Genomic DNA, 22,155 nt, shown 5'->3' with positions numbered 1-22,155 from the left:
GAGTCCCTTGAAATCAATGCTGAGGCTTGATTAGATGCACCTTGTCCGGCCGGTAGAAATGGGGTCTGCATTCAGCACAGACATGACAGTTTTTAGTTATAGTCTGGACCTCCTCAACGGACTATGTTAAATTCTGAGGTTTGATGAAATGGAAAAACTGAGTAACTCCAGGTTGGCAAAGGTCATTGTGGAGAGCCTGCAGTCTGTCCATTTGAATACTAGCACAAGTTCCTCAAGAAAGAGCATCCAGGGACTCATTAAGTTTGCTAGGTCGGTGAAGAATGTCATAATTGTAAGTGGACACCTCAATTCTCCACCTGAGGATCTTATCATTCTTGATCTTGCCCCTTTGCTTATTATTAAACACGAATGCTACTGCTCGCTGATCTGTGAGGATGGTGAACTGTTTCCCTGTGAGATAGTGCGTCCAATGGTGTAGAACCTCCACATGGCTTGGGCCTCTTTCTCAACAGAGGAGGGGTGAATTTCAGGGCCTTGGAGAGTTGGTGAGAAGAAGGTAGTGGGTTTGCCCACTTGATTAAGTGTGGGCAGCCTATGAAAAGTTGGACAGAGTGCTCCCTACTTACAACGATGTGGACCCCAGGGTGGCTGCCTTGTACGATTTGGATGCAAGAGATATCCTGTACATGGCAGGCCGTACTTTAAGGGACAGTTACTTAGCTTTATCGGGTTGGATAAAGTTTTCTGTACTCCTGCTATCGAATAAACAGTTGGTATCACACCCGTTTACCTGGAGGTCCATTGTGGACCTGGCAAGTTCATGTGGGGCCTCCTGCTTCAGGGTGATGGAGGCCAGTATGCATTCATTGTCCAAGTCTGAAGGGTGCTCCCGCACCTGAGATGGCTGCCCTGAGCCTAAGATGGCCGGCCTTGACCCCTCTTAGTATCATATGCCTGGGAAGATGGCGTTTGGCACAGAGTCCAAAATGGCGGCCCACATGATTCACACATGGCGTCACTGGAGTGCAGGGAAAATGGCGTCGATCGTGCTGCCAGGAGCGACGACTGCCTGCACGTGGTGCTGCTAGATTTCACGGATGGTTTGGACTGGCAGACTTTGGCGTAATGTCCCTTTTTCTGGAACCTGGCAGGGCAGCTTTCCTCAGATGCTGACCCTACCCGCAAAAGTAGCACTTGGAGAGGTCTCCCACAATGGCGGCCGAGATCAGATCACTAGAGTAGTGGGATGGTGTAGGGGACCAGCCCCAGGACAGCGGCGCCCATGGTGACCAAGCGGTCGAGTAGTTATCTAAGTTCTGGAGAGCCACCTCCAGTGTCTCTGTAAGTTCAACCTCCCTTGGCAGATCAAGAACATTTTGCTCCAATAGCCGTTGCCATGTGTTCCCGGAGCAGAAACCACCCATGTCGGCGTCTCTGATGAGGTCCTCTGCGTTCTGGGCAGCCGACTCGGCCTTACAATGGCATGCTCTGGAGGGATCCAGAGGGCCCGTGGGCACTTGGTACTTGACTCATCAGATCACTGTTTTCTGGTGGCCAGGAGATGCCTGGCAGAGACCTCATTAAACTTCCTGCAATACTGAGCCTTGAGGATCTCCATAGCTGCTTGGTACGAGCACCCCATAATGTTAACTTTCTTTTATGGTTCATTAGGCACAACATTGCATTCTTCACCTCCCCAGCTAAACTCCTCTAACCTTCTCATTGGCTCACTACCGCACAGGTGATCCTGACACTCTCACTCTTATTCTCCAGCATCTGTGAATCATCATCTATACACTGACGCTTAACACACCCGCACATGCATATGAACACATATTAACCCTGCACATCACATTGTTTACACCAGCAGCTTTGGTTGCACCACCCCCAACAAAGTACGCAACAAGTTCATGGTTCACTCTATTTTTTACATTCCCATTCCCATTGAGAATACTCTCAATGTTTTCATCTTGCATCTTCAGCAATTTAAATTCTTTTAACTTCAATACTTTATTCAACTGACATACAGTTGACAAATCTATTAAAGTTTGAACATTAAGATAATTGCAAAATTTAGAAATATGAATAAAACACTCAGGATATAAGGCAACATCTGTTGATAAGTCTTTGATCTGTTTAATTTTCTACAGTGCTGCTCTCTTTTCTGTTTTCATTATTTCATTGAAATAGTTATGCTAATCTATTTGATCACAAATTTGGCTAAATAAAGATTATCCTCATCTCAATTTTTTTTGTGACAGATTAGTCAACTGAATGTACTTATCACATTATTGATTGGCAATTTGACAGCAGGAGACAGGCAAAAGATCATGACGATTTGTACAATAGAGGTGCATGCTCGTGATGTTATAAATAAACTGATTACAACTAAGGTTAGTGATATTATACTACTTTCTATTATTTTGTATTTATCAGTTGTTCATGTCATACCAACTGCAAAATGGTAGTGGCCAGTAATTATGATGGATTTAATAGTCAAATTAATAGCAATTGTGAGTTCTGCATTGTGTGGTGCCAGGGTAACAGATGTATTTGAAATAATATTAAACATGTTTGCATGACAGAAGAATAATCGTTTAAGATTTGAGTATAGTGGGGACATGGGGGTGGGAGTCCTCCCAGACAGTATTACGAGCTGAACAGGAAGTTAGCATTCACACTTAAAGTTTAGTAATCTTGATTATTCCCCAAACCATGTGTAAGCATGTACAAGAAATAATAGGATTAATCTATGGCTACTCCATTAACAATGGCGTGAAGCAAGGCTGCGTTCTCGCACCAACTCTCTTTTCAATCTTCTTCAGCATGATGCTGAACCAAGCCATGAAAGACCTCAACAATGAAGACGCTGCTTACATCCGGTACCGCACGGATGGCAGTCTCTTCAATCTGAAGCGCCTGCAAGCTCACACCAAGACACAAGAGCAACTTGTCCGTGAACTACTCTTTGCAGACGAAGCCGCTTTAGTTGCCCATTCAGAGCCAGCTCTTCAGCGCTTGACGTCCTGTTTTGCGGAAAGTGCCAAAATGTTTGGCCTGGAAGTCAGCCTGAAGAAAACTGAGGTCCTCCATCAGCCAGCTCCCCACCATGACTACCAGCCCCCCCACATCTCCATCGGGCACACAAAACTCAAAACGGTCAACCAGTTTACCTATCTCGGCTGCACCATTTCATTAGATTAAAGGATCAACAACGAGATAGACAACAGACTCGCCAAGGCAAATAGCGCCTTTGGAGGACTACACAAAAGAGTCTGGAAAAACAACCAACTGAAAAACCTCACAAAGATGAGCGTATACAGAGCCGTTGTCATACCTACACTCCTGATCGGCTCCGAATCATGGGTCCTCTACCGGCATCACCTACGGCTCCTAGAACGCTTCCACCAGCGTTGTCTCCGCTCCATCCTCAACATTCATTGGAGCGACTTCATCCCTAACATCGAAGTACTCGAGATGGCAGAGGCCGACAGCATCGAATCCATGCTGTTGAAGATCCAACTGCGCTGGGTAGGTCACGTCTCCAGAATGGAGGACCCTCGCCTTCCCAAGATCGTGTTATATGCGAGCTCTCCACTGGCCATCGTGTCAGAGGTGAACCAAAGAAGAGGTACAAGGACTGCCTAAAGAAATCTCTTGGTGCCTGCCCCATTGACCACCACCAGTGGGCTGATATCGCCTCAAACCGTGCATCTTGGTGCCTCAGTTCGGCGGGCAGCAACCTCATTTGAAGAAGACCGCAGAGCCCACCTCACTGACAAAAGACAAAGGAGGAAAAACCCAACACCCAACCCCAACCAACCAATTTTCCCTTGCAACCGCTGCAATCGTGTCTGCCTGTCCTGCATCGGACTTGTCAGCCACAAACGAGCCTGCAGCTGACATGGACATTTACCCCTCCATAAATCTTTGTCCGCGAAGCCAAGCCAAAGAAGAAGAAGACAGGAACAGGCCAGATAAGATGGCTTTATATTTGGGGGATTTAAGAATGATCTTCAAAAGCTGATAATTTGTTCACCACTTAAGTTTGGACCAAAGTTCTGGTCAGAAGGTTAACAAGCTGTGAAAGATGAGCACCAATTACAAAACAAAAGTAAGGAGTACAAATGACTTACACAAAGGATTGTGAGAAACACACAAGCTCAATTTTCACGACCCATTTCAGAGCTCATACCTGCCCACATGCTCAAGGGTGAGATCTGAACAAGTTAATTTCCTGCATTTAGTAGGCGTTCAGCAATGTATAATGCTTAACTACAGAAGTGAAAGTAGAGTACTTGAAGAAAACGCTTCTTGTGCATCCGATCTCAGAGCCCTAGCAATCTCCTTTGACATATTGAGCAGCCTGATACATATCATCGGGCTCTGGGGATTTACCTATTGTAGAGCACGTCGAAAGAACCAAAGGCTTGTTAAATAAATACCAAGGCTTTTATTAACTAAAAGAGTGGAGCATATCAGAAATAGGTCGTCCAGTCCAAAATTACCTGGTCTGGCTAGGAGCAATCCTTTAAGACCTGCCAGGAGGTGTGGCTACACTCTCAGCCAATCACAGTCATCCTATCCCATCTGTACATATACACATTGGTGATAGAAGCTGTACTATCACATTCACCCCTTCTTTGAGAACCGACCCAGGATGGATGGAGATACTGGTCGTGGCACCGGGATTGGGGTCGCCGGAGTCGGGTCGTCAGCAGGCCCGTAGGGTGCGGCCACTGCTTTGCTCAATTCCCCATCGGCGTTGTCAACAGTCTGGCCTGAGCTGGTGGTGTGGTGCTGGTCCCTCTGTTCAAGCACATGACCTGGGGGAGAAGGAATAGGGGGAGTTTGGGTTAAAGGCACTGCTGTGCCTGATTCAGCTTGGGCTAGGTCCCTTACCGAGACTGTGTCCTCCCATCCGTCCGGGTACTCAACATAGGTATAATGCAGGTTCGCATGGAGCAGAGTCTCTCGGGGTCGTTCTTAGAGTTCCAAGGGGTCGTTCTTAGAGTACCAGACGTGGCGTCATAAAAGGACTGAACCGGGAACCGTGAGCCATGCCGGTATGGTCGTACCAGACTTGGATTTCCTCGGGAAAGAGAACATGCTTTCATGGGGGAGGTGGCATTGGTCGCGGTGCATAGGAGGGAGCTGATGGAGTGTAGGGCACTAGTGAGCACATCCTGCCAGCGAGAGGTGGGGAGACCTTTGAACCGGAGGGCAAGCGTAACCGCTTTCCAGACGGTGGCATTCTCTCTTTCAACTTGCCCATTACCACATGGGTTATAGCTGGTGGTCCTGCTTGAAGCAATACCATGCTCCAGAAGCTCTGCGCTCATAAATGAGGACCCCCGTCACTGTGGATGTAACTGGGGTACCCGAAGATGGCGAAGATGCTGTGCAGGGTCTTGATAACTGAGGAGGCAGTCATGTCCAAGCAGGGCACAGCGAACGGGAAGCAGGAGTACTCATCAGTAGGGTAGAGGGAGGGCATCCTACTCACATCAGAGTGTGGGGTCCATCCCCGAGAGTACATGTCCATACTTAAGACCGCAGCCTTCATCGTCTCTGCGATCCGGATCACGTCCTCTATGTTTTCTCCCCCAAGCTCTAGCAGGCGCTGCCTCACCTCATTCGATCGAACCCCAGCCACATAGGCATCCCGAATGAGATCATCTGTGGTCGCCGCAGCAGTTCTGTCTGTGCAGATACAGTCCCTGCCCATTGCCCTTCGTGCCTGAATATAAGCTTTACAGGACTCACCGGGCTGTTGCCTCCTTGTAGCAAGTTTGTACCAAGCATAGACCCTGTTCACTGGTCGCTCGTAGAGCCCTTTCAGCCCTTTCATGGCTGCGGCATAAGTGGTCGGGTCCTGGACACTCTGATAGACTCTTGGGGACACCATAGTCATCAATATTAGTAGTCGATGGTTGTCCTCTATCACGGCAGGATCAGAGAGCTGTAAGTATGTTTCGAAGCATCTCACCCAGTGTTTAAAGTCATTCGAGGCTGTAGCTGACTGTGGGTCAATGTCGAGATGTTGCAGCCGTAGCATATGCTCCATCCCTTCAAAAAATTTTTTAGTTTAATAAAATTGTAGTGCGCATCGAAAGAACCAAAAGACTTGTTGGTCCAAACCAAGGCTTTTCTTAACTAAAAGAATGGAGCATATCACAAGTACATCGACCAGTCCAGAATGACCTGGTCTGGCTAGGAGCAATCCTTTAAGACCTGCCAGTAGATGTGGCTACACTCCAGCCAATCACAGTCATCCTACACTACCATCTGTACATATACACATTGGTGATAGAATCTGTACTATCACACCCTTTATGTGCTCCAAAACACCTAACACTTTAGGTCCAGAATATCACTGTCCCTCTGTCTGAACCCTCCACTGGTTTGACTTTCTCCTTTGTGAATATAAATGAGAAGTGCTAATTGAAAACCCCTCCCACATCTCCTGGTTCCATGCACAGATGTGGCCTCTTCTGTTCCAAAGAGTATCTATTCATGCTCACATAAAGTGCTTCAAAAATTCACCTTCATCCTATTTTCTAGTGATATTTCTTGGCCCCCACTTTGCCTTTGTAATTTCTTTTTAGTACCTTCCTTCACTGCTTTTCATGGGTCTCACCCACCTTCAGTTGCCATATTGCTTCTCTTTTTTTTTCTTTATCCTGGGTTTCTTAATTATGCATTTACTTTTCATCCTTCTACTAGAATGCACAGACTGCAAGGGTGGAGAGAGATTGAATAATAAAAATAATAACAAAAACAGGTGGATAAGTATTTAGAAAAGTATTACAGGTAATAGTGCATGAACAATAATGCTGTTTTGGTCACCTAACTGCAGGAAAGATATCAATAAGATTGACAGAGTGCTGAGAAGATTTACTAGGATGTTGCCTGGACTTCAGGAACTGAGTTACAGGGAAAGATTAAACAGGTTAGGACTTTATTCCCTGGAGCATAGAAGAATGAGGCGAGATTTAACCATATTACCATATCACCACTTACAGCACAGAACAGGCCAGTTTGGCCCTACTAGTCCATGCCGTAGCAAATCCCCACCCTCCTAGTCCCTCTGACCAGCACCCGGACCATACCCCTCTAGTCCCCTCCTATCCATGTAACGATCCAGTCTTTCCTTAAATGTAACCAATGATCCCGCCTCGACCACGTCTGCCGGAAGCTCATTCCACATCCCCACCACCCTCTGCGTAAAGAAATTTCCCCTCATGTTCCCCTTATAATTTTCCCCCTTCAATCTTAAACCATGTCCTCTAGTTTGAATCTCCCCCTTTCTTAATTGAAAAAGCCTATCCACATTTACTCTGTCTGTCCCTTTTAAAATCTTAAACACCTCGATCAAGTCCCCTCTCAATCTTCTACGCTCCAGAGAAAAAAGCCCCAGTCTGCACAACCTTTCCCTGTAACTCAGACCCTGAAATCCTGTCAACATTCTCGTGACAGGAATGTTGTTAGAGGTATTTAAAATTATGAACATGATAGACAGAGTAAATGTAGATAGGCTTTTTTCCATTAAGGTTAGGTGAAATACAAACCAAAGAACATGGGTTAAAAGTGAAAGGGGAAAAATTTAGGGGGGATATTGGGGGGAACCTTCACACAGAGAGTGGTGGGAATGTGGAATGAGCTGTTAACTGAAATGATGAATGAGGGCTCATTTTTAACATTTAAGAAGAATTTGGACCAGTACATTGATGGGAGAGGGATGGAGGGCTATGGGCTGGATACAGGTCAGTGGGACTAGGCAAAAAAAATGGTTTGGCACAGATTAGAAGGACCGAAAGGATCTGTTTCCATGTTGTAATGTTCAATGGCTCTAAAAAGGGCATTGAACTAAGTGGACAATATTAATAAAGAAACAGAACTGGCCATGATGGGGAAAATAGCCCTCTGCTGTCATACGTTGATACCATGGTGTCCTTTTCTTGAGTAAGAATAAGATTTATACCTGGTTTTATCAAAGGTGACAAAAGTTGTCCAGCTGTATTTAAGCAATTTAAAAATGATTGCTTCCATTACAAAATCAAGAAGTGTTACATAAAATGAAGGTAATACTTTCACATAACCTAAAACTAATTATAAAACAGAAAATGATATTTTTTGTGGGCTCTGGGGCTGTTTTGCAGGTGGAAAATATTCAGGCATTTGCATGGCAATCTCAACTAAGACACTGCTGGGATGATGAAGAACAGCACTGTTTTGCTAATATTTGTGATGCTCAATTCAGATATTCTTATGAGTATCTAGGCAACACTCCTCGATTGGTCATTACTCCACTTACAGATCGGTAAGAACATTTAAAATTGTATTGTTTGGTTACGGAATACACAAATAATTTGGAATAGAAAAATACACAAGCAGTGCCGGTCCACAACCTACCAAGTCTGCACTTATGCCCTGGTCTCCTCTGCCCCAAGATGCAATAAGAACAGAATTCTCCTTGTCCTCACCTATCAACCCACCGGCCTCCAGATTCAACATATTATCCTGCAACCTTCTCTCTCACCACCATTCAAAGCCCCAAACAGTCCCTCCAGGTAAAGCAACATTTCACTTTCAAATCTGCAGGTGCCACCCACTGCATTTGGTGCTCCTCTGCAGTGGAGATATTGGATACAGACTAGGAAATTGCTTCATTGAGCACCTTCATTCTGTCCACTGAAATAACTTCCCAGTGGCCAACCATTTTAATTCCACACTAACAGACTTGATTCACTTGCAATCATCTGAGGTCTACCTCCAAATAAAATGATCATTACAAAACCAATACATTTTGGGTTGGAGACCAAGTATTCATCTTCCATTTTTTATTGTTTTTATTCAGATGTTATATTACATTAACACAATCACTGCACCTGATTATGGGTGGTGCACCAGCAGGTCCAGCAGGAACAGGAAAAACAGAGACAACAAAAGATTTGGGGAGAGCTTTAGGAACCATGGTGTATGTTTTCAACTGCTCTGAACAAATGGATTATAAGGTAATTTTACTTAATAAAATTGAAACATTACACAGCATTTATCAGCCCTCAAGTATGTTTGCTCTTCACAAGGCTTAATTTACCTCCTAAAATAGTTTACAAAATCCACTTAAATACTTGTGCCAAAATTCGATAGGTTTAACTTTATGCTGAGCGCATATATAGATATATATTTATTTCTTGTCATAAAATCGCAGTCTTGGAAGGGATACAGCACAGAAATAAACTTTTCAGCCCATTAATCCCATTTACCAGCACTTAAATTAAAAAGATAACAAATATCCATAGTTGTTGCATTGCAAAAAAAAATGGCATTACAGTACAAAGAGGCTTTCATTTTGTGGTGAATAGCAGTCTATGATTGAGTAACAAGGAAGATTTAAGAATATGATAGGTATTAGAAAGAAAATGTTCTTGAACATACTGGTCTTCAGGCTGAAGGTAACAAAAAAAAGAGTGATGGAGATTGCTTAATCCTTTGGATCTGGCTATTTTTAACCTTTCATAACATTTACTGGGACCATCAGTAAACTACATTAGGGTCAACAGTACAAATCAGTCTCGGAAAACAGGGACACAGAGTCCAAAAAGGTTAAAACGTTGGCTGCTTTCTTGAAACAGTGCCTCGCATAAATATCTTCAATGGATGAGTTGTCAGAGTCTGTGATGGATGTGGCCATGTTTGTTGCCTTTTGTAGCCATCTGCATTCCTGGGAACTCAGATAACCAAATCAACCTGTAATGTAACCAGTCAGTATTCTAAATTTTGTAAAAAATAAATAGCTTCACAAAATAGTTGTTATTTCATACTAAAGTCGTTATTTTAATTGTCCTAGATGATTAATGTAATTGGCATGTTTGTAACTAACAATTAGTTTTTCATTATTTTACCTGTTTCAAAAACAAAAGTAAGAGAGGAAAAAAAAGAAATAGACTAAAAAAAACCTTCAATTTCACTTTAAATAGGAAATTAATTAGGTTTTTATGCAGATTTGTAAACTTATCTATTTTCAATTTTGTTATATATATAATTTGCAATGGTACTCCTGTACGAATGCATTTTTGGGCCAACATTTATAAAGGGTGATTTTCTTTGTTTAACCATTTAGTCCTGTGGGAATATCTACAAAGGCCTGGCACAAAGTGGAGCGTGGGGCTGCTTTGATGAATTCAACAGGATCTCTGTGGAAGTTCTGTCAGTAATTGCAGTGCAGGTAATGCAATGATTTTCAATGGTAACCAATAGAAAGAGAGCACCAACATTTTAATTTTTCTCGACTTGACAAGGAATAATTGCCACCATAAATGTTGCAGGTAAAATGTGTTCAAGATGCAATACGAGACAAAAAGGAAAGATTTAATTTTTTGGGAGAAAATATTGTTCTCGTCCCTTCAGTTGGGATTTTCATCACTATGAATCCTGGTTATGCAGGACGTACAGAGCTGCCAGAAAATCTGAAAGCATTATTTAGGTACTATAACAGATTTTTAAACAAGTTTTATGTCTATAAATGTATGTCTTTAAAAATATGCAGCAAAATCGTTACTTTGACATTTTAATTAAAACTAATAGCTACAATGTGATTTATAATAATGTAAAAGGTTGTGATTCTTTGTTTTTCATATTTTCCCTTTGAAGTGGAGTATTTGAGCTGTTTTTATTTCTTTATCAAGTCATAGAAAAGCACAACACAGAAAAGTGCCCTTCAGCCCACAATATCCATTGCCACTTATACTTACACTCAGTATTCCACTTGTCCCTGCCTGTTCATGTGCCCATCTAAATGCCTTTTAACTTTTGCTTTCATATCTGCTTCCACCACCTCCCCTGGCAGTATGATCTAATCACGTACCATTTTCCAATAACCTGTGAAGTTGATGTTAAAAAGAGATTCGCCATGATCTTACATTGAACATAAAACAGTACAACAAAGGTACCAGGCCTTCAGCCCATGTGTCTGTAAATGTGATGCCCAAGTTAAAATAAAGAGCTGCTGCTTGCGTGTGATCCATAACCCTCTACTCCTGTATCTCTTATATGCTACTATTTGTAACTGCTTCCGCAACCATTTCTGGCAGCCCGTTCCAGGCACTTACCACTCTGGTAAGTGAAAAAAAAACGCCCCATTTATCTCCTTTAATCTCCTCTCTTCCCCACCCGCCCTCCCCTCACCTTATACACGGGTCTAGTAGTATGTGACATTTTTACCCTGGGTAAATCTTATAAAATGGCAAGGGAAGCTAGAAATGTTGAGTGGTTTACTCCTGTTCCTAATTTGTGTGTTTGTAATTCTTATCACTGCACTTTTCAAATGTGGGGACTGTAATTTTAACAAAAGCTTTGACTTAATTTAGTGTCCTCTTAGAGCCTCATTTTGCCGTAGATGTTTTCTCACCACAGATTAGTTTGTCTATGATGAAAGCTGCTCAAGGGTGTTTTTCATTGTTGAGGATTTACACTGCAGCAAAGGCAATGTAAAACTTCTCTGGTATAATGTTTTTGTGCTGTATAATATCTTTCTATGGCTTTATGTACTGTCCCACCCTGACCATCCGTAGAATGGAAGAACAACACCTTATTTTCTGTCTGGGCACCCTCCAGCCACATGGCTTGAACATTGACTTTACTGTTCTCCATTAAACCTGCTCACCTTTTCTTTCCCCTTCCCACTTCCTGTCCTTCCAGATCTGTCACCCACACAGCCTTACTATCTCCCTCCCCTCATTGCTACTGTCCCCTCCCTCCTTTCTCCACCTATCATCTCTTGCCTTGCCAATCCCCACCCTTTCCCCCTCCTACTCTTTTGTTTGGATGCTTGTCAGCATTTTCTCATATTTTGATGAAGGGCTCTAGCCCAAAACATCAGTTATGTATCTATATCTTTGCTACATAAAGGACACTGTTTGACCTGCTGAGCTTCTCCAACATTTTGTGTTTTTACTTCAACCATGGTGTCTACAGAATTTTGTGATTTACTTCATGTTTTTGTGCAGTTAGTTTATTTATTGTTCAATTTATTCAGGAATGTAATGCTTTTTTTCTGCTTTGGTGAAATTTCTGAAGCTTCTAATTTTATATAGATCCCAATTTCACACTGGGACTTCAGCTCATCAGAGAATGATGCAAACAATCCACTTATTGATCATCTTTATAAAATATTTATGTGTCAACAAATTTCCAAATAAATGGCTTATCATTTTGTTATTTTAGACCCTGTGCTATGGTTGTACCTGACTTTGAACTGATTTGTGAAATCATGTTGGTTGCTGAAGGTTTCGTTGATGCCAGACTTCTTGCCAGAAAATTTATTACACTGTACACACTCTGTAAAGAGCTCCTTTCTAAACAGGTAATATCAAAGCATTGTTCCGTTTGGATAAAAACCTTCTGTGTTACATTCTCCAAAAAATTAATTGATCTTTATAATGCATTAATATATAATATTAATTTAGTGTTTCTAACATGATTAAGAAGAATCCCAAGGTACTTCACAGGAGCACATAACACAAAATTTGACTTAAACCTGCATGAGACAGATGTTCTAATAAAACAGTCTGGAGATACAGTATCCATGGTTGATCAGGTACTTTATTGTTTCATGGGCTTGACATCAATTTCAACTTTAGATTGAGACAACTATTCCCAATCTCTAGCATAGCAGACACTTCTAAAAGTTTGGAATGTTTTTCCCCTTCATTTCTTTTTTTGTTTTATTCGTGCCAGTGCTTCATTGTAGTTCCTTGAACCATAAACGGTTTGTTTTTAACTCTTCACTCATGTTTGAACTATTACGTCAACAAGATATTAAATCAACAAGATACAACGAGTAAGAATATTGGTGCATATGAACATTGCACAATATGTATGACAATTAACTCATCATTATTCCAGTTGTCTGAAAAGTCAAAGAGAATTCAGGAGGTAATTTGGGTAGCAAGAAGAGCAGGGTTTGAATATGTGTGGTTCAAACTGTAAGCATGACTCAGCTCTCACCCATTCCACTTTTATAAAGGCAAGATGGGATAAAGGTGGGTGGTTTACAGGCAGCAGATGAGAATAAATGGGCTGTCAAAGAAGCTATCTGTCTCAATTTGTTTCGGATTTTTTAACCAACTTGTCACAGGTAAGAGAAGGCAAAAGGGATCAGATTCATACAGGAAATACTTCTACAGCAGTTAGCAGACAGTTACAGAATTCTCAACTCTTTCCTAGATGCCCCCAACTACACACCTTGCCCTCATTCTTGCAAAGCTTTCCCAATCATAATTTATCCCTGTCAGATTTTCTTTTCCTTTTGATCACAGTCTGACCATCCATCCAATCATAATCTATTCTTCTAGCTACAAGTTATTTCTCCTTTACAATTTCCATCCTCCCCGCAACCATAATAATTATCTGTTCTTAACCTTTCGCACTACTATCCATATGCTCTACGTTAGCACCTTGTAAGCCTTTCCTTGAGCTGTTATTAATTATTTACTTAATATTTGGCTGTATTCTTGCACCAAAGGTCTTTCTGCCTGTGGAATGTTAAGCCTGCAGCGCCAGAAAATCCAAAAACAGCATGGCTAATATTTTCAGAATGTTGGGGAAAACTATTTCTTGACTTTTCAGTACTCTCTCCAATCCTTCATTGCTTCTTCATAACTATTGGGTTCATTTATTTTGTTTCATGTCATTGACCTCCAGCCCCCAAGAAGAACAATAAACTATGGCAAAACCATCACTTCCATTTTCCTTGAGAATTGCATGGCAGTGTGATTTGGAAATATATGTATAATTTTTCAGAATAATTCCAAGAGCTACCAACTCTTGAAATGTCAAACTTGGGAAAATGCAAAATCTGAGCAAAAGCAACTTACAGGAGATAAGAGAAAGAGAATGTTTTAAAGAATTAATTCTGAAGTCAAAAGCTTTTTATTAATGTATTTTGAAATTCAGAGGAATGCAAAAAGCCAATAGAGAAGCACCTCTGGTATTTAAGCTGGGAAAGCAGCATTCAATAGATGGACCTTAAGAATTCCACAATCAATGGCTATATCAAATCTCTGTAGTGCTACATCCTATCATGAATGATGGTTGATAATGAAATGGCTCAGGGAATTAGGCTTCAAGAATATCCCATCCTAGCTGATGCAAATGCACTATTCGTCCGCGAAGCCAAGCCAAAGAAAAAGAAGAGAATATTCAGTTAGAAATGTCAAATGATGATCCTTCTCAACAACTTCCTGTGATCTGCACTATCACAGAAGCCAATTTTCAACCATTTTATTTCACTCAATATGATATCAAGACGTAGCTGAAACACTGGGAACAACAAAGGTATGAAACCAAATAACAGCTCTGAGTACTATGAAAGACCAAGCTTTTCCAGTAGCATTAAAACCCTGGCATCCATCAAAAAATGTGGGAAAATCAAATCACGTCATGTACAAAATTGATCATGTGTCTCCTTTCAAGGCACATCCAGCATGACTAATATCTGCCCAGTCTACTTCCAGTCAATGTGATGGAAGTTATCAAATGGCACTTACCTATAGCTTGCTCACTAATGTGAAATGTGAGTTTGGCCAGAACCATTCAGGGCCAGACTCATAATTGCATGGTAGCAAACGTAGAGTTGATTTCAAGAGTTTAAGTGAGAGTAAATTCTCTTGACATCAAGGAAGTATTCGACCAAGTATAGCATCTGAAGTCAAATGTGGAAAATCTGAAATAAAGAAAACCCAAAATCCTGGGCAAAAGGACTCAGCAGACCAGGCAGCATCTGCAGTAAGAGAAACAGCCAATGTTGTCACTCCTATCCATCTTCACCTGCCTCATCAGTGAGCTTTCATTCATTAGAAGGCCATAAGTGGGAATGTTCTCTGAAAATACAATCTTGAACTTGTGACTCCATATGAAAATGATGTGAAACATGCTTATGTGGAATAAGTCCCAAATAACATGTAGGCATTGGCTGGTAAATAGCAATTAACATTTCTACTGTTAAGCTCGCAATAGACTGTCCATCCATCCACTTTTGATGTTCATTCCCATGACCTTTCTCCAACTTCGACATGGAGTTAGCATTGACCATAAAAAAAATAGATCAAAGTAACGTTTGGCCATTGGCTCAAAATGTCTTTTCCTCCAAATAGAAGACAAAGTCAGAAGGATGATGGAATAACCAAGCCTGAATGATCCAAGTTGCTCAGCACCATGCAAGACCATGCAGCCCACTTTATTATTGCACAGTTTACCAGCAAATCATTCCCTTGAGCAAGATGGCTATGATGTCTGCCATAACAGACTACATTGCACTTATTTAATAGTCTGACAACACCTCCCAAATCTAAGATCCGTACCATTATGAAAAATAATAGCGACAGGTCAAAAAGATCATCTGCAAATTTTACTCTGAGTCACAGACCACCCTGACCTGGAAATCCTTCATCATTATTTGGTTTAAATTCTGAAACTTCCAACCCAAGTCATGGGCATCGTCACCAAAAAAAGCCACCATGAAGGCAGCTCATCTCTACTTTCTCACAGCCATCTAGGGGTGGGCTTTAAACGTTGGCTCAAGTAGTAACACCAAAATGCTAAAAAGAATTAAAATATCAGATTTTGTGGTTGGGGGGAAAAAATATATATAATTATTTCCAACTCAATATGTCACTTATGGTTACATTTTTAAAAAAATAACGTTCCAAATTGAGCGGCATGGGATTGTGGGCTGAAAGGCCCTCGTGTGGTACTGTATGTCAAATTTTAAATATAAAATTTAAATTTAAATTGTAAAAATTGAAATACCTTCCAACATCATCCCATTTGCAGGACCATTATGATTGGGGTTTACGGGCGATCAAGTCTGTGTTGGTTGTGGCTGGCTCTTTGAAAAGAGGAGATCCAAATCGCCCTGAAGACCAGGTCCTTATGAGAGCCCTGAGAGATTTTAATATTCCTAAGATTGTAACAGATGATTTACCTGTCTTTATGGGACTTATAGGAGATCTATTCCCAGCACTGGATGTACCAAGAAAGAGAGATATAGAATTTGAACAGGTAATGCAAAAGTTCATGTGCTTTCTTTTTATAATTTACAAAATGTTGATTTGTTCACATAGACAATGCGTGTAGTAATATAATTTTCAAATGGCACACTAGTCAGGTTTTTTTGTGCAATCAGGAATCACACATGAAGAAAGTTGAATTATAGAGAGTATATACTTTGTACAGAGTGTATATACATATTTTAGGTATATAGCATGTGTATTCCATATAAAGTATCATCTATATGTTTATATTTGGAGTGTTAAATTTTGCATTTGTTTTCCATCAATAAGAGGACCAATTTAAAGTCAGGACATGTATGTTATTTTCACATACCGTTGATAAGGAATGTAGAAAAGTACGTAGAGATCAAAAGAAATAGAAATACATATTGACAATTTAAGTTTTGCAACAAAGAAGGGGATTATTGGCCCATTGGGTTCAAAACCAGCTTTTAGTATAACAATCACATTAGACCCTTTCCTTCGCTCCATATTTTCCTGTATCCCTACAACTTATTTTCTCTTAAGCCCATCAACTCAACATGGAATAGGTTTGATGTTTTCCTACATTAATGAATAATTTACCTCTTTGCAAGTGGGAGTAACCGATAGCACACAATAGAATCTTACTTGGTCATTGAGATAATGTGCAAAATACACAGACAAAAATCCAGAGACCATGATGTTGTGAGGCATCTGCGCTAACTTCTGCATCCCTTTAAAGTTCTTTGAGCTTGCTCAGCTATTCGATAAGATGATAGGCCATATTATTTCACAATTCCTTCTTTTCCAAAATTCCAAGACACAGTTGCCAGATGATCCATTCCCTTTGAGAGAAAGAATGTCAAAGATTCACTGTAGAAATGTCTCCTCATCTGTATCTTCACAAAAATATCAACTTTTTCTTAGGATTTGACACTTAATTTTACACCTTTCAGTACATTATAGTCATACTAACATCTCAAGAAAGAAAATTAAAATTGCATTGAGTATTAATAATATTAATATTAAATAATATTAAATAATCTGGAATAATATTAAATAATCTGGAAAGTCTGACATCACCAGTCTGGCATCTGAGGGTAACAAATCACAGGAATTTTACTGTTATATGTAACTTGTTTTTTTCTCCCAACCAAATTGAATTAACTCACATTTACCTATATTGAAATAACTGGTCCATTAAGCCTCAGTTTTTCACCCTTATTAAGGTATCCCATGTTTTGTGGCGTGCTTTATTTGTATTAAATGCAACTCCTGACTGTTGTCATTTTTTGAAATTTGTTACACAGCATTGCTATCTTGTGAACAAACCCCCATTAACCCACTATCTCCTACCAGTTCATTTTATGAATGCTGGCATGACATGTTCCCTGATTCTCAGTTAATACTAAGGCTGTATTATAATAGTTAACAGTTTAATTAAATAGCTTTAAATGGCCTGTTAAAGGAGCCGATGATGTTTTTATTTAAAATTCTCAAACTGCACAGTCTCTGCTCAAGATGGCAGTGCCTCACTTAAGATACCTATCAGATATTTATCAAACAAGGGAAAAACCAGATTGGACCAGATTAGAGCTAGATAAAATAGGGGAGAAGGTACCTGAATATATACTATATAAGTGGGATTAAAAGCTGGTGCAACATAGGAATTCGCCAGTACTGCACCATCTGCTCAACATTTGGAAGAAGATTCACGTAGAAAGGAAAAAAACAAATTATCAACTACCAAAATTAATATTGACGCACAATCAACTAATCCCTTTCACAATAGATAGCCTTTCCTTTAGAAAATGGGGGAGAAAAGGGATCAAAAGAATAGAAAATTAAATTATTATCTTTTGAACAAATGAAGTACAAATATGGTATAACTCACAGTACAATGTTTGCATACCACCAACTGAAAACCTACTTGAAGGACAAATTGGGAAGCAGGCTGAGGTTACCAGAAGGAATCAGTTTTGAATATGTGATTACAGACACAATGATAATTAAAAGATTTATAACAAACATGTACATCAAGCTGCAAGAGAAAGAGAATGAGGAAACAAGCTGTAACCCCAAACAAAAATGGGAACAAGATCTAAACATAAAGATAAAGAATGAAACATGGGAAAAGCTATGCTCCGGAACTATGAGAAATACAATAAACACGAGGTTACGCATGACACAATATAATTGGTTACACTGGCTAATACACCACGCCCCAAAAGTTAAATAAATGGGACCCAACATATCAGATAGATTTTTCACTGTAAGAAGGAAACGGGAACAACAGTACATGCAATTTGGGCATGTGAGAAAGTGGAAAAGTTTTGGGAAGATCTAAATATTAAATATTAAATAAAATCACAAAAAGCAACATACCAAAAAATCCAGAGAACTTTCTTCTAAGTAATATAAGAAGTAAAGAACTTGGCCTTGATTTGGATGAAGCACAAAAAAGATTTATTATGATAGCCTAAGCTGTAGCAAAAACATGTATAATGTCAACCTGGAAATCAGAATGTAGCCTGAGAGTACAGCAATGGTACATAGAAATGAATAAATGTATTTCATTGGAAAAAATAACATATAATTTAAGAAATAACATCACAGTATTCGAACAAATTTGGGAACCGTACATGGAACACAACAGAGAAATCCTACCGCGGACCTCTACCACCTAAAATGACAGAATGAGAAGAAGATTAAATGAACTGACCCAGTGTGTAAAAGTAGATGACACTATTTTCTTGTTTATTTTCGTTGTGAGATGACATTGTTTAATGGGTTTAATGTATCGTATATGTTGAACTTTTAATGGGTTTGGAGGGGGGTGAGAAGGAGGGAGGGAAGGGAGTGGGGGGAAAAGGGGAGAAAATGACACTGTATATTCAAGAGGGAAATGTCTATGTGTATTTTGGTCAATATGGTTCATAGTGTGAAAAATTAAAAAAATTTTTAAAAAGATGGCAGTGCCTGTGCTGGCAGTGGCCTTGAAAGGTTTCAGACTCTGGGAGAGCAATGGACCTGTGCAGAGTACCAAAAACAGGTAGAACACCCCCCCCCCCCAACTTTGAGCAGAAGCATAAAAAAAGACCCTACAGGACAGTAACCATGACAGTGGACCACTGGGGGCTCAGCGGCTGAAGGACCCACACAGGCTACAGGCTGATAGACACTGGCCCGTGAGAACCAGGTATTGGCACCAGGATTTGTGAGGGTACTGAAGACAAGACAGACTCTCAAAGGGCCTGAGGTGCTGAAGGTTTCCTGATCATAATGGAGGTTTGGATCTGGAACTCAAAGTTGCTAATCATTTGAACAAGAGTTCTTGAGGTGAATCTACGGACACTCAGATTCTAAAGGGACTCTCTTTTATTTCTCTTTCACTTGCTGGGCAATACTAACAGCGACTCTTAGTTTGACTTATGCAGGCGAAAGGAAATTTTTTGTAATATTACATTTTTGTTTTTATTATGTGACAATAAAAGAATCTTGAATATTGCACTGGTATTTACAACATAAGTAATTTTAAGATCATTCACATGTTAGTCATTTTTTTTTCTAACGATAACATTTTTCATACATTTGTACAGATAGTTAAGCAGTCAATTCTAGAACTTCATCTCCAACCTGAAGATAATTTTGTCCTGAAAATAATTCAGCTCGAGGAAATACTTCAAGTACGTCACTCAGTTTTTATAGTTGGCAATGCTGGAAGTGGAAAGTCACAGGTAAATACCAGTTTGAAGTACTTGAGGTAATAAAATTATATTTTTTTCTCATTCATTAATGTAATTTTGATGTACCATAATCCACCACCAAAGTTTCGTCTAGTAGTATAGGTGCAGTCAGATGATATTACACGAACATAAAGTTGCACAAACTTGAAACGTTGACCCCAATGTACAGATCACTTCTTGGATTTAAACACTCAGAGGATAACCTCAAGCTTTTTACTGAAGTATATGAAAGGAAGAGTCGTACTCAACATTTGGAAGATAAAGTTTCTCCACCAACCTTTCTTTGCCCTCTAGACAAATAAGGTGTATGATGTGACCCTGGGAAACTATTAGTTGTCAGACACATGAGAGGTTATTTGCATAGTGCTATACATCTTACTGCTATGAAATCATGTTAAATGTGGAAAAGAAAACCACTTGCCTACTGCCAAATTTTGTCATCCCTTAATAGATGAATCAGTTCATATTGAACACCACTTCAAAGAATCACTTTAAGAAAATCTGCAGATGCTGGGATCAATTGCAATACAAATATTTGCTGGAGAAACTCAGCACATCGCACAGCATCCCTAGGAAGTAAAGGATTATCAATATTTTGGGCCTGAGCCTTTGTCAGGAATAAGCAAAAAGACAGGCCCGAATAAAAAGATGGGAGAGGGATAGTGAGGAGAGGAGGAAGGTGGAGGTGCACAGGCCAACAAGCAGGAGGTAGAAGAGATAAAAACTGAGAAGTGGTAGTGAATCCTCATTATGGGCTGAAGGGAGAAGGAAGGGAAAAGGTTGGGAAACTGGAGGAAAGGAACAGAGGGATAAGGAAGGTGCTGTCTGTAAGGAGTTTGTATGTTCTCCCTGTGTCTGCATGAGTTTCCTCCAGAGCCAGTTTCCTACCATCTTTCAAAATCTTACTGGGGTTATAGGTTAATTGAGGCATTAGGCATCACAAGCTCATGCCCCAGAAGGGCCTGTTACTATTCTGTATGTCTAATTTTAAGAAAGAGACACAGGAAGGGGTTAATGGAAAATTGGAGGAGACACAATATAAAGTGTTGTTTCTCCAATTTATGGGTGGCTTCTGTTTCGCAGTACATTACCCCATGGACAGACATGTTGTTGTGGGGATAGTTTGTGGAATTAAAATGGTTGTCCACTGAGAAGTCCTTGCAGTTGCAGAGGACAGAGCAAAGGTACTCAACTGAGCAATCTCCCAATTTGTGCCAGGAAACTGGAAGTTGTCAAAAGTGATAAAGCTTACATTGCTTTCAATTATCTCAGCTCTAAGACATGAATGCAGAAATTCCTCAGGACAGGGTAACCATTTTCGCCTGTTTCACAGACGATCATCTTTCCATCATACAAGTAGTGTGGATGTTCACTGACTGTGCATCAGAAAATGAATATCCCACGTTGAATACAACCCTGTCAGCATGGAATGATAAGTGGCAACAAACATTCCTCCCACACACATGCTTGACAATTATTTTGATCACTAATTTTCAGTCTGATTATTTTTTGTTTAACTTTGAAGGTAATGCGATCCTTGAAAAAGACTTATCTGAATCTGAAACGTAAAGCCATCAGTGTGGATCTTGATCCTAAGGCTGTGACCTGCGATGAATTGTTTGGAATTATTAACCCAGCTACAAGGGAATGGAAAGATGGTAAATCAGTTTGAATTGCTAAGCACAAGCTGGAAAGAGAATCTAATATATAATTGGTTTGATCATAGTTTTCAAATTCATTTCTAGAAAGTTTGACTTCTCCCTCTCGACTACCTGAATTTTGAATTCAACTGATCTCAATGCATATACAAGTTTTATTGTTTTTTTTGTTGTTTTTTTAAACTTTATTTATTCGTTCAAAATACAGATAATAAGTAACATATATAACAATAAACAAAGCATGAATGTTATATTTTATATAAAAAAAAAAGGAAAGAAACCCCCCCCCCTTTCAGCCAACTCTCCTAAGGAGAGCCATGAAGAAAAAAGAAAAATTTAAAGAAAAGTAAAGCATACATATTAAAATCTAGTCAATATAAATCAACATGTAAATATTCTGAATATAACAACCACCTATTAATTAAAAAAAACTATAGTTATCCACGAAACATATGTAATTTTTTCCATTATTAAACAATATTTCATCTCATTATGCCAAAAATCTCAAATTTAATCATTTCAGGTAAAATCATATCTCTACCGAACACATGTTTTTCCAAAGATCGAACTTGATAAAAATACGCTTACGCTTAATCGGACTGTTTAAACCCCGAACGTTAAAAGTAGCAAACTTCAACTTTGACATATCCACTAAACAAGTTTTATTGTTGTTGCTTCATTGCAAATAGAACTGTGGCGTAGTAGCACTGAGATTATGTAACTACATTTGGATCTAAAAGCCTTTCATGTCTA

At 39.9% G+C, this 22,155-nt stretch overlaps 1 protein-coding gene across 11 annotated transcripts in view; it reads left to right on the top strand.

Annotated features, from left to right (window-relative positions):
• LOC138759488 (dynein axonemal heavy chain 17-like) overlaps positions 1-22,155 on the top strand; it is a 192,057-nt gene that overhangs the window by 87,625 nt on the left and 82,277 nt on the right. For all 11 annotated transcript variants that reach the window (XM_069929995.1, XM_069929994.1, XM_069929996.1 and 8 more), the window contains 9 exons: positions 2,223-2,354; positions 8,124-8,284; positions 8,822-8,978; positions 10,088-10,192; positions 10,293-10,450; positions 12,190-12,328; positions 15,799-16,026; positions 19,598-19,735; positions 21,270-21,402. In XM_069929995.1, the coding sequence (XP_069786096.1) occupies positions 2,223-2,354; positions 8,124-8,284; positions 8,822-8,978; positions 10,088-10,192; positions 10,293-10,450; positions 12,190-12,328; positions 15,799-16,026; positions 19,598-19,735; positions 21,270-21,402 (1,351 nt within the window). The remainder of the gene's footprint in view (positions 1-2,222; positions 2,355-8,123; positions 8,285-8,821; positions 8,979-10,087; positions 10,193-10,292; positions 10,451-12,189; positions 12,329-15,798; positions 16,027-19,597; positions 19,736-21,269; positions 21,403-22,155) is intronic.

The sequence above is a fragment of the Narcine bancroftii genome, chromosome 3 (assembly GCF_036971445.1).
Source record: "Narcine bancroftii isolate sNarBan1 chromosome 3, sNarBan1.hap1, whole genome shotgun sequence".
NCBI lineage: Eukaryota > Metazoa > Chordata > Chondrichthyes > Torpediniformes > Narcinidae > Narcine > Narcine bancroftii.
Note: the sequence above shows the minus strand (reverse complement) of the source record. Positions and strands in the feature narration are given on the sequence as shown.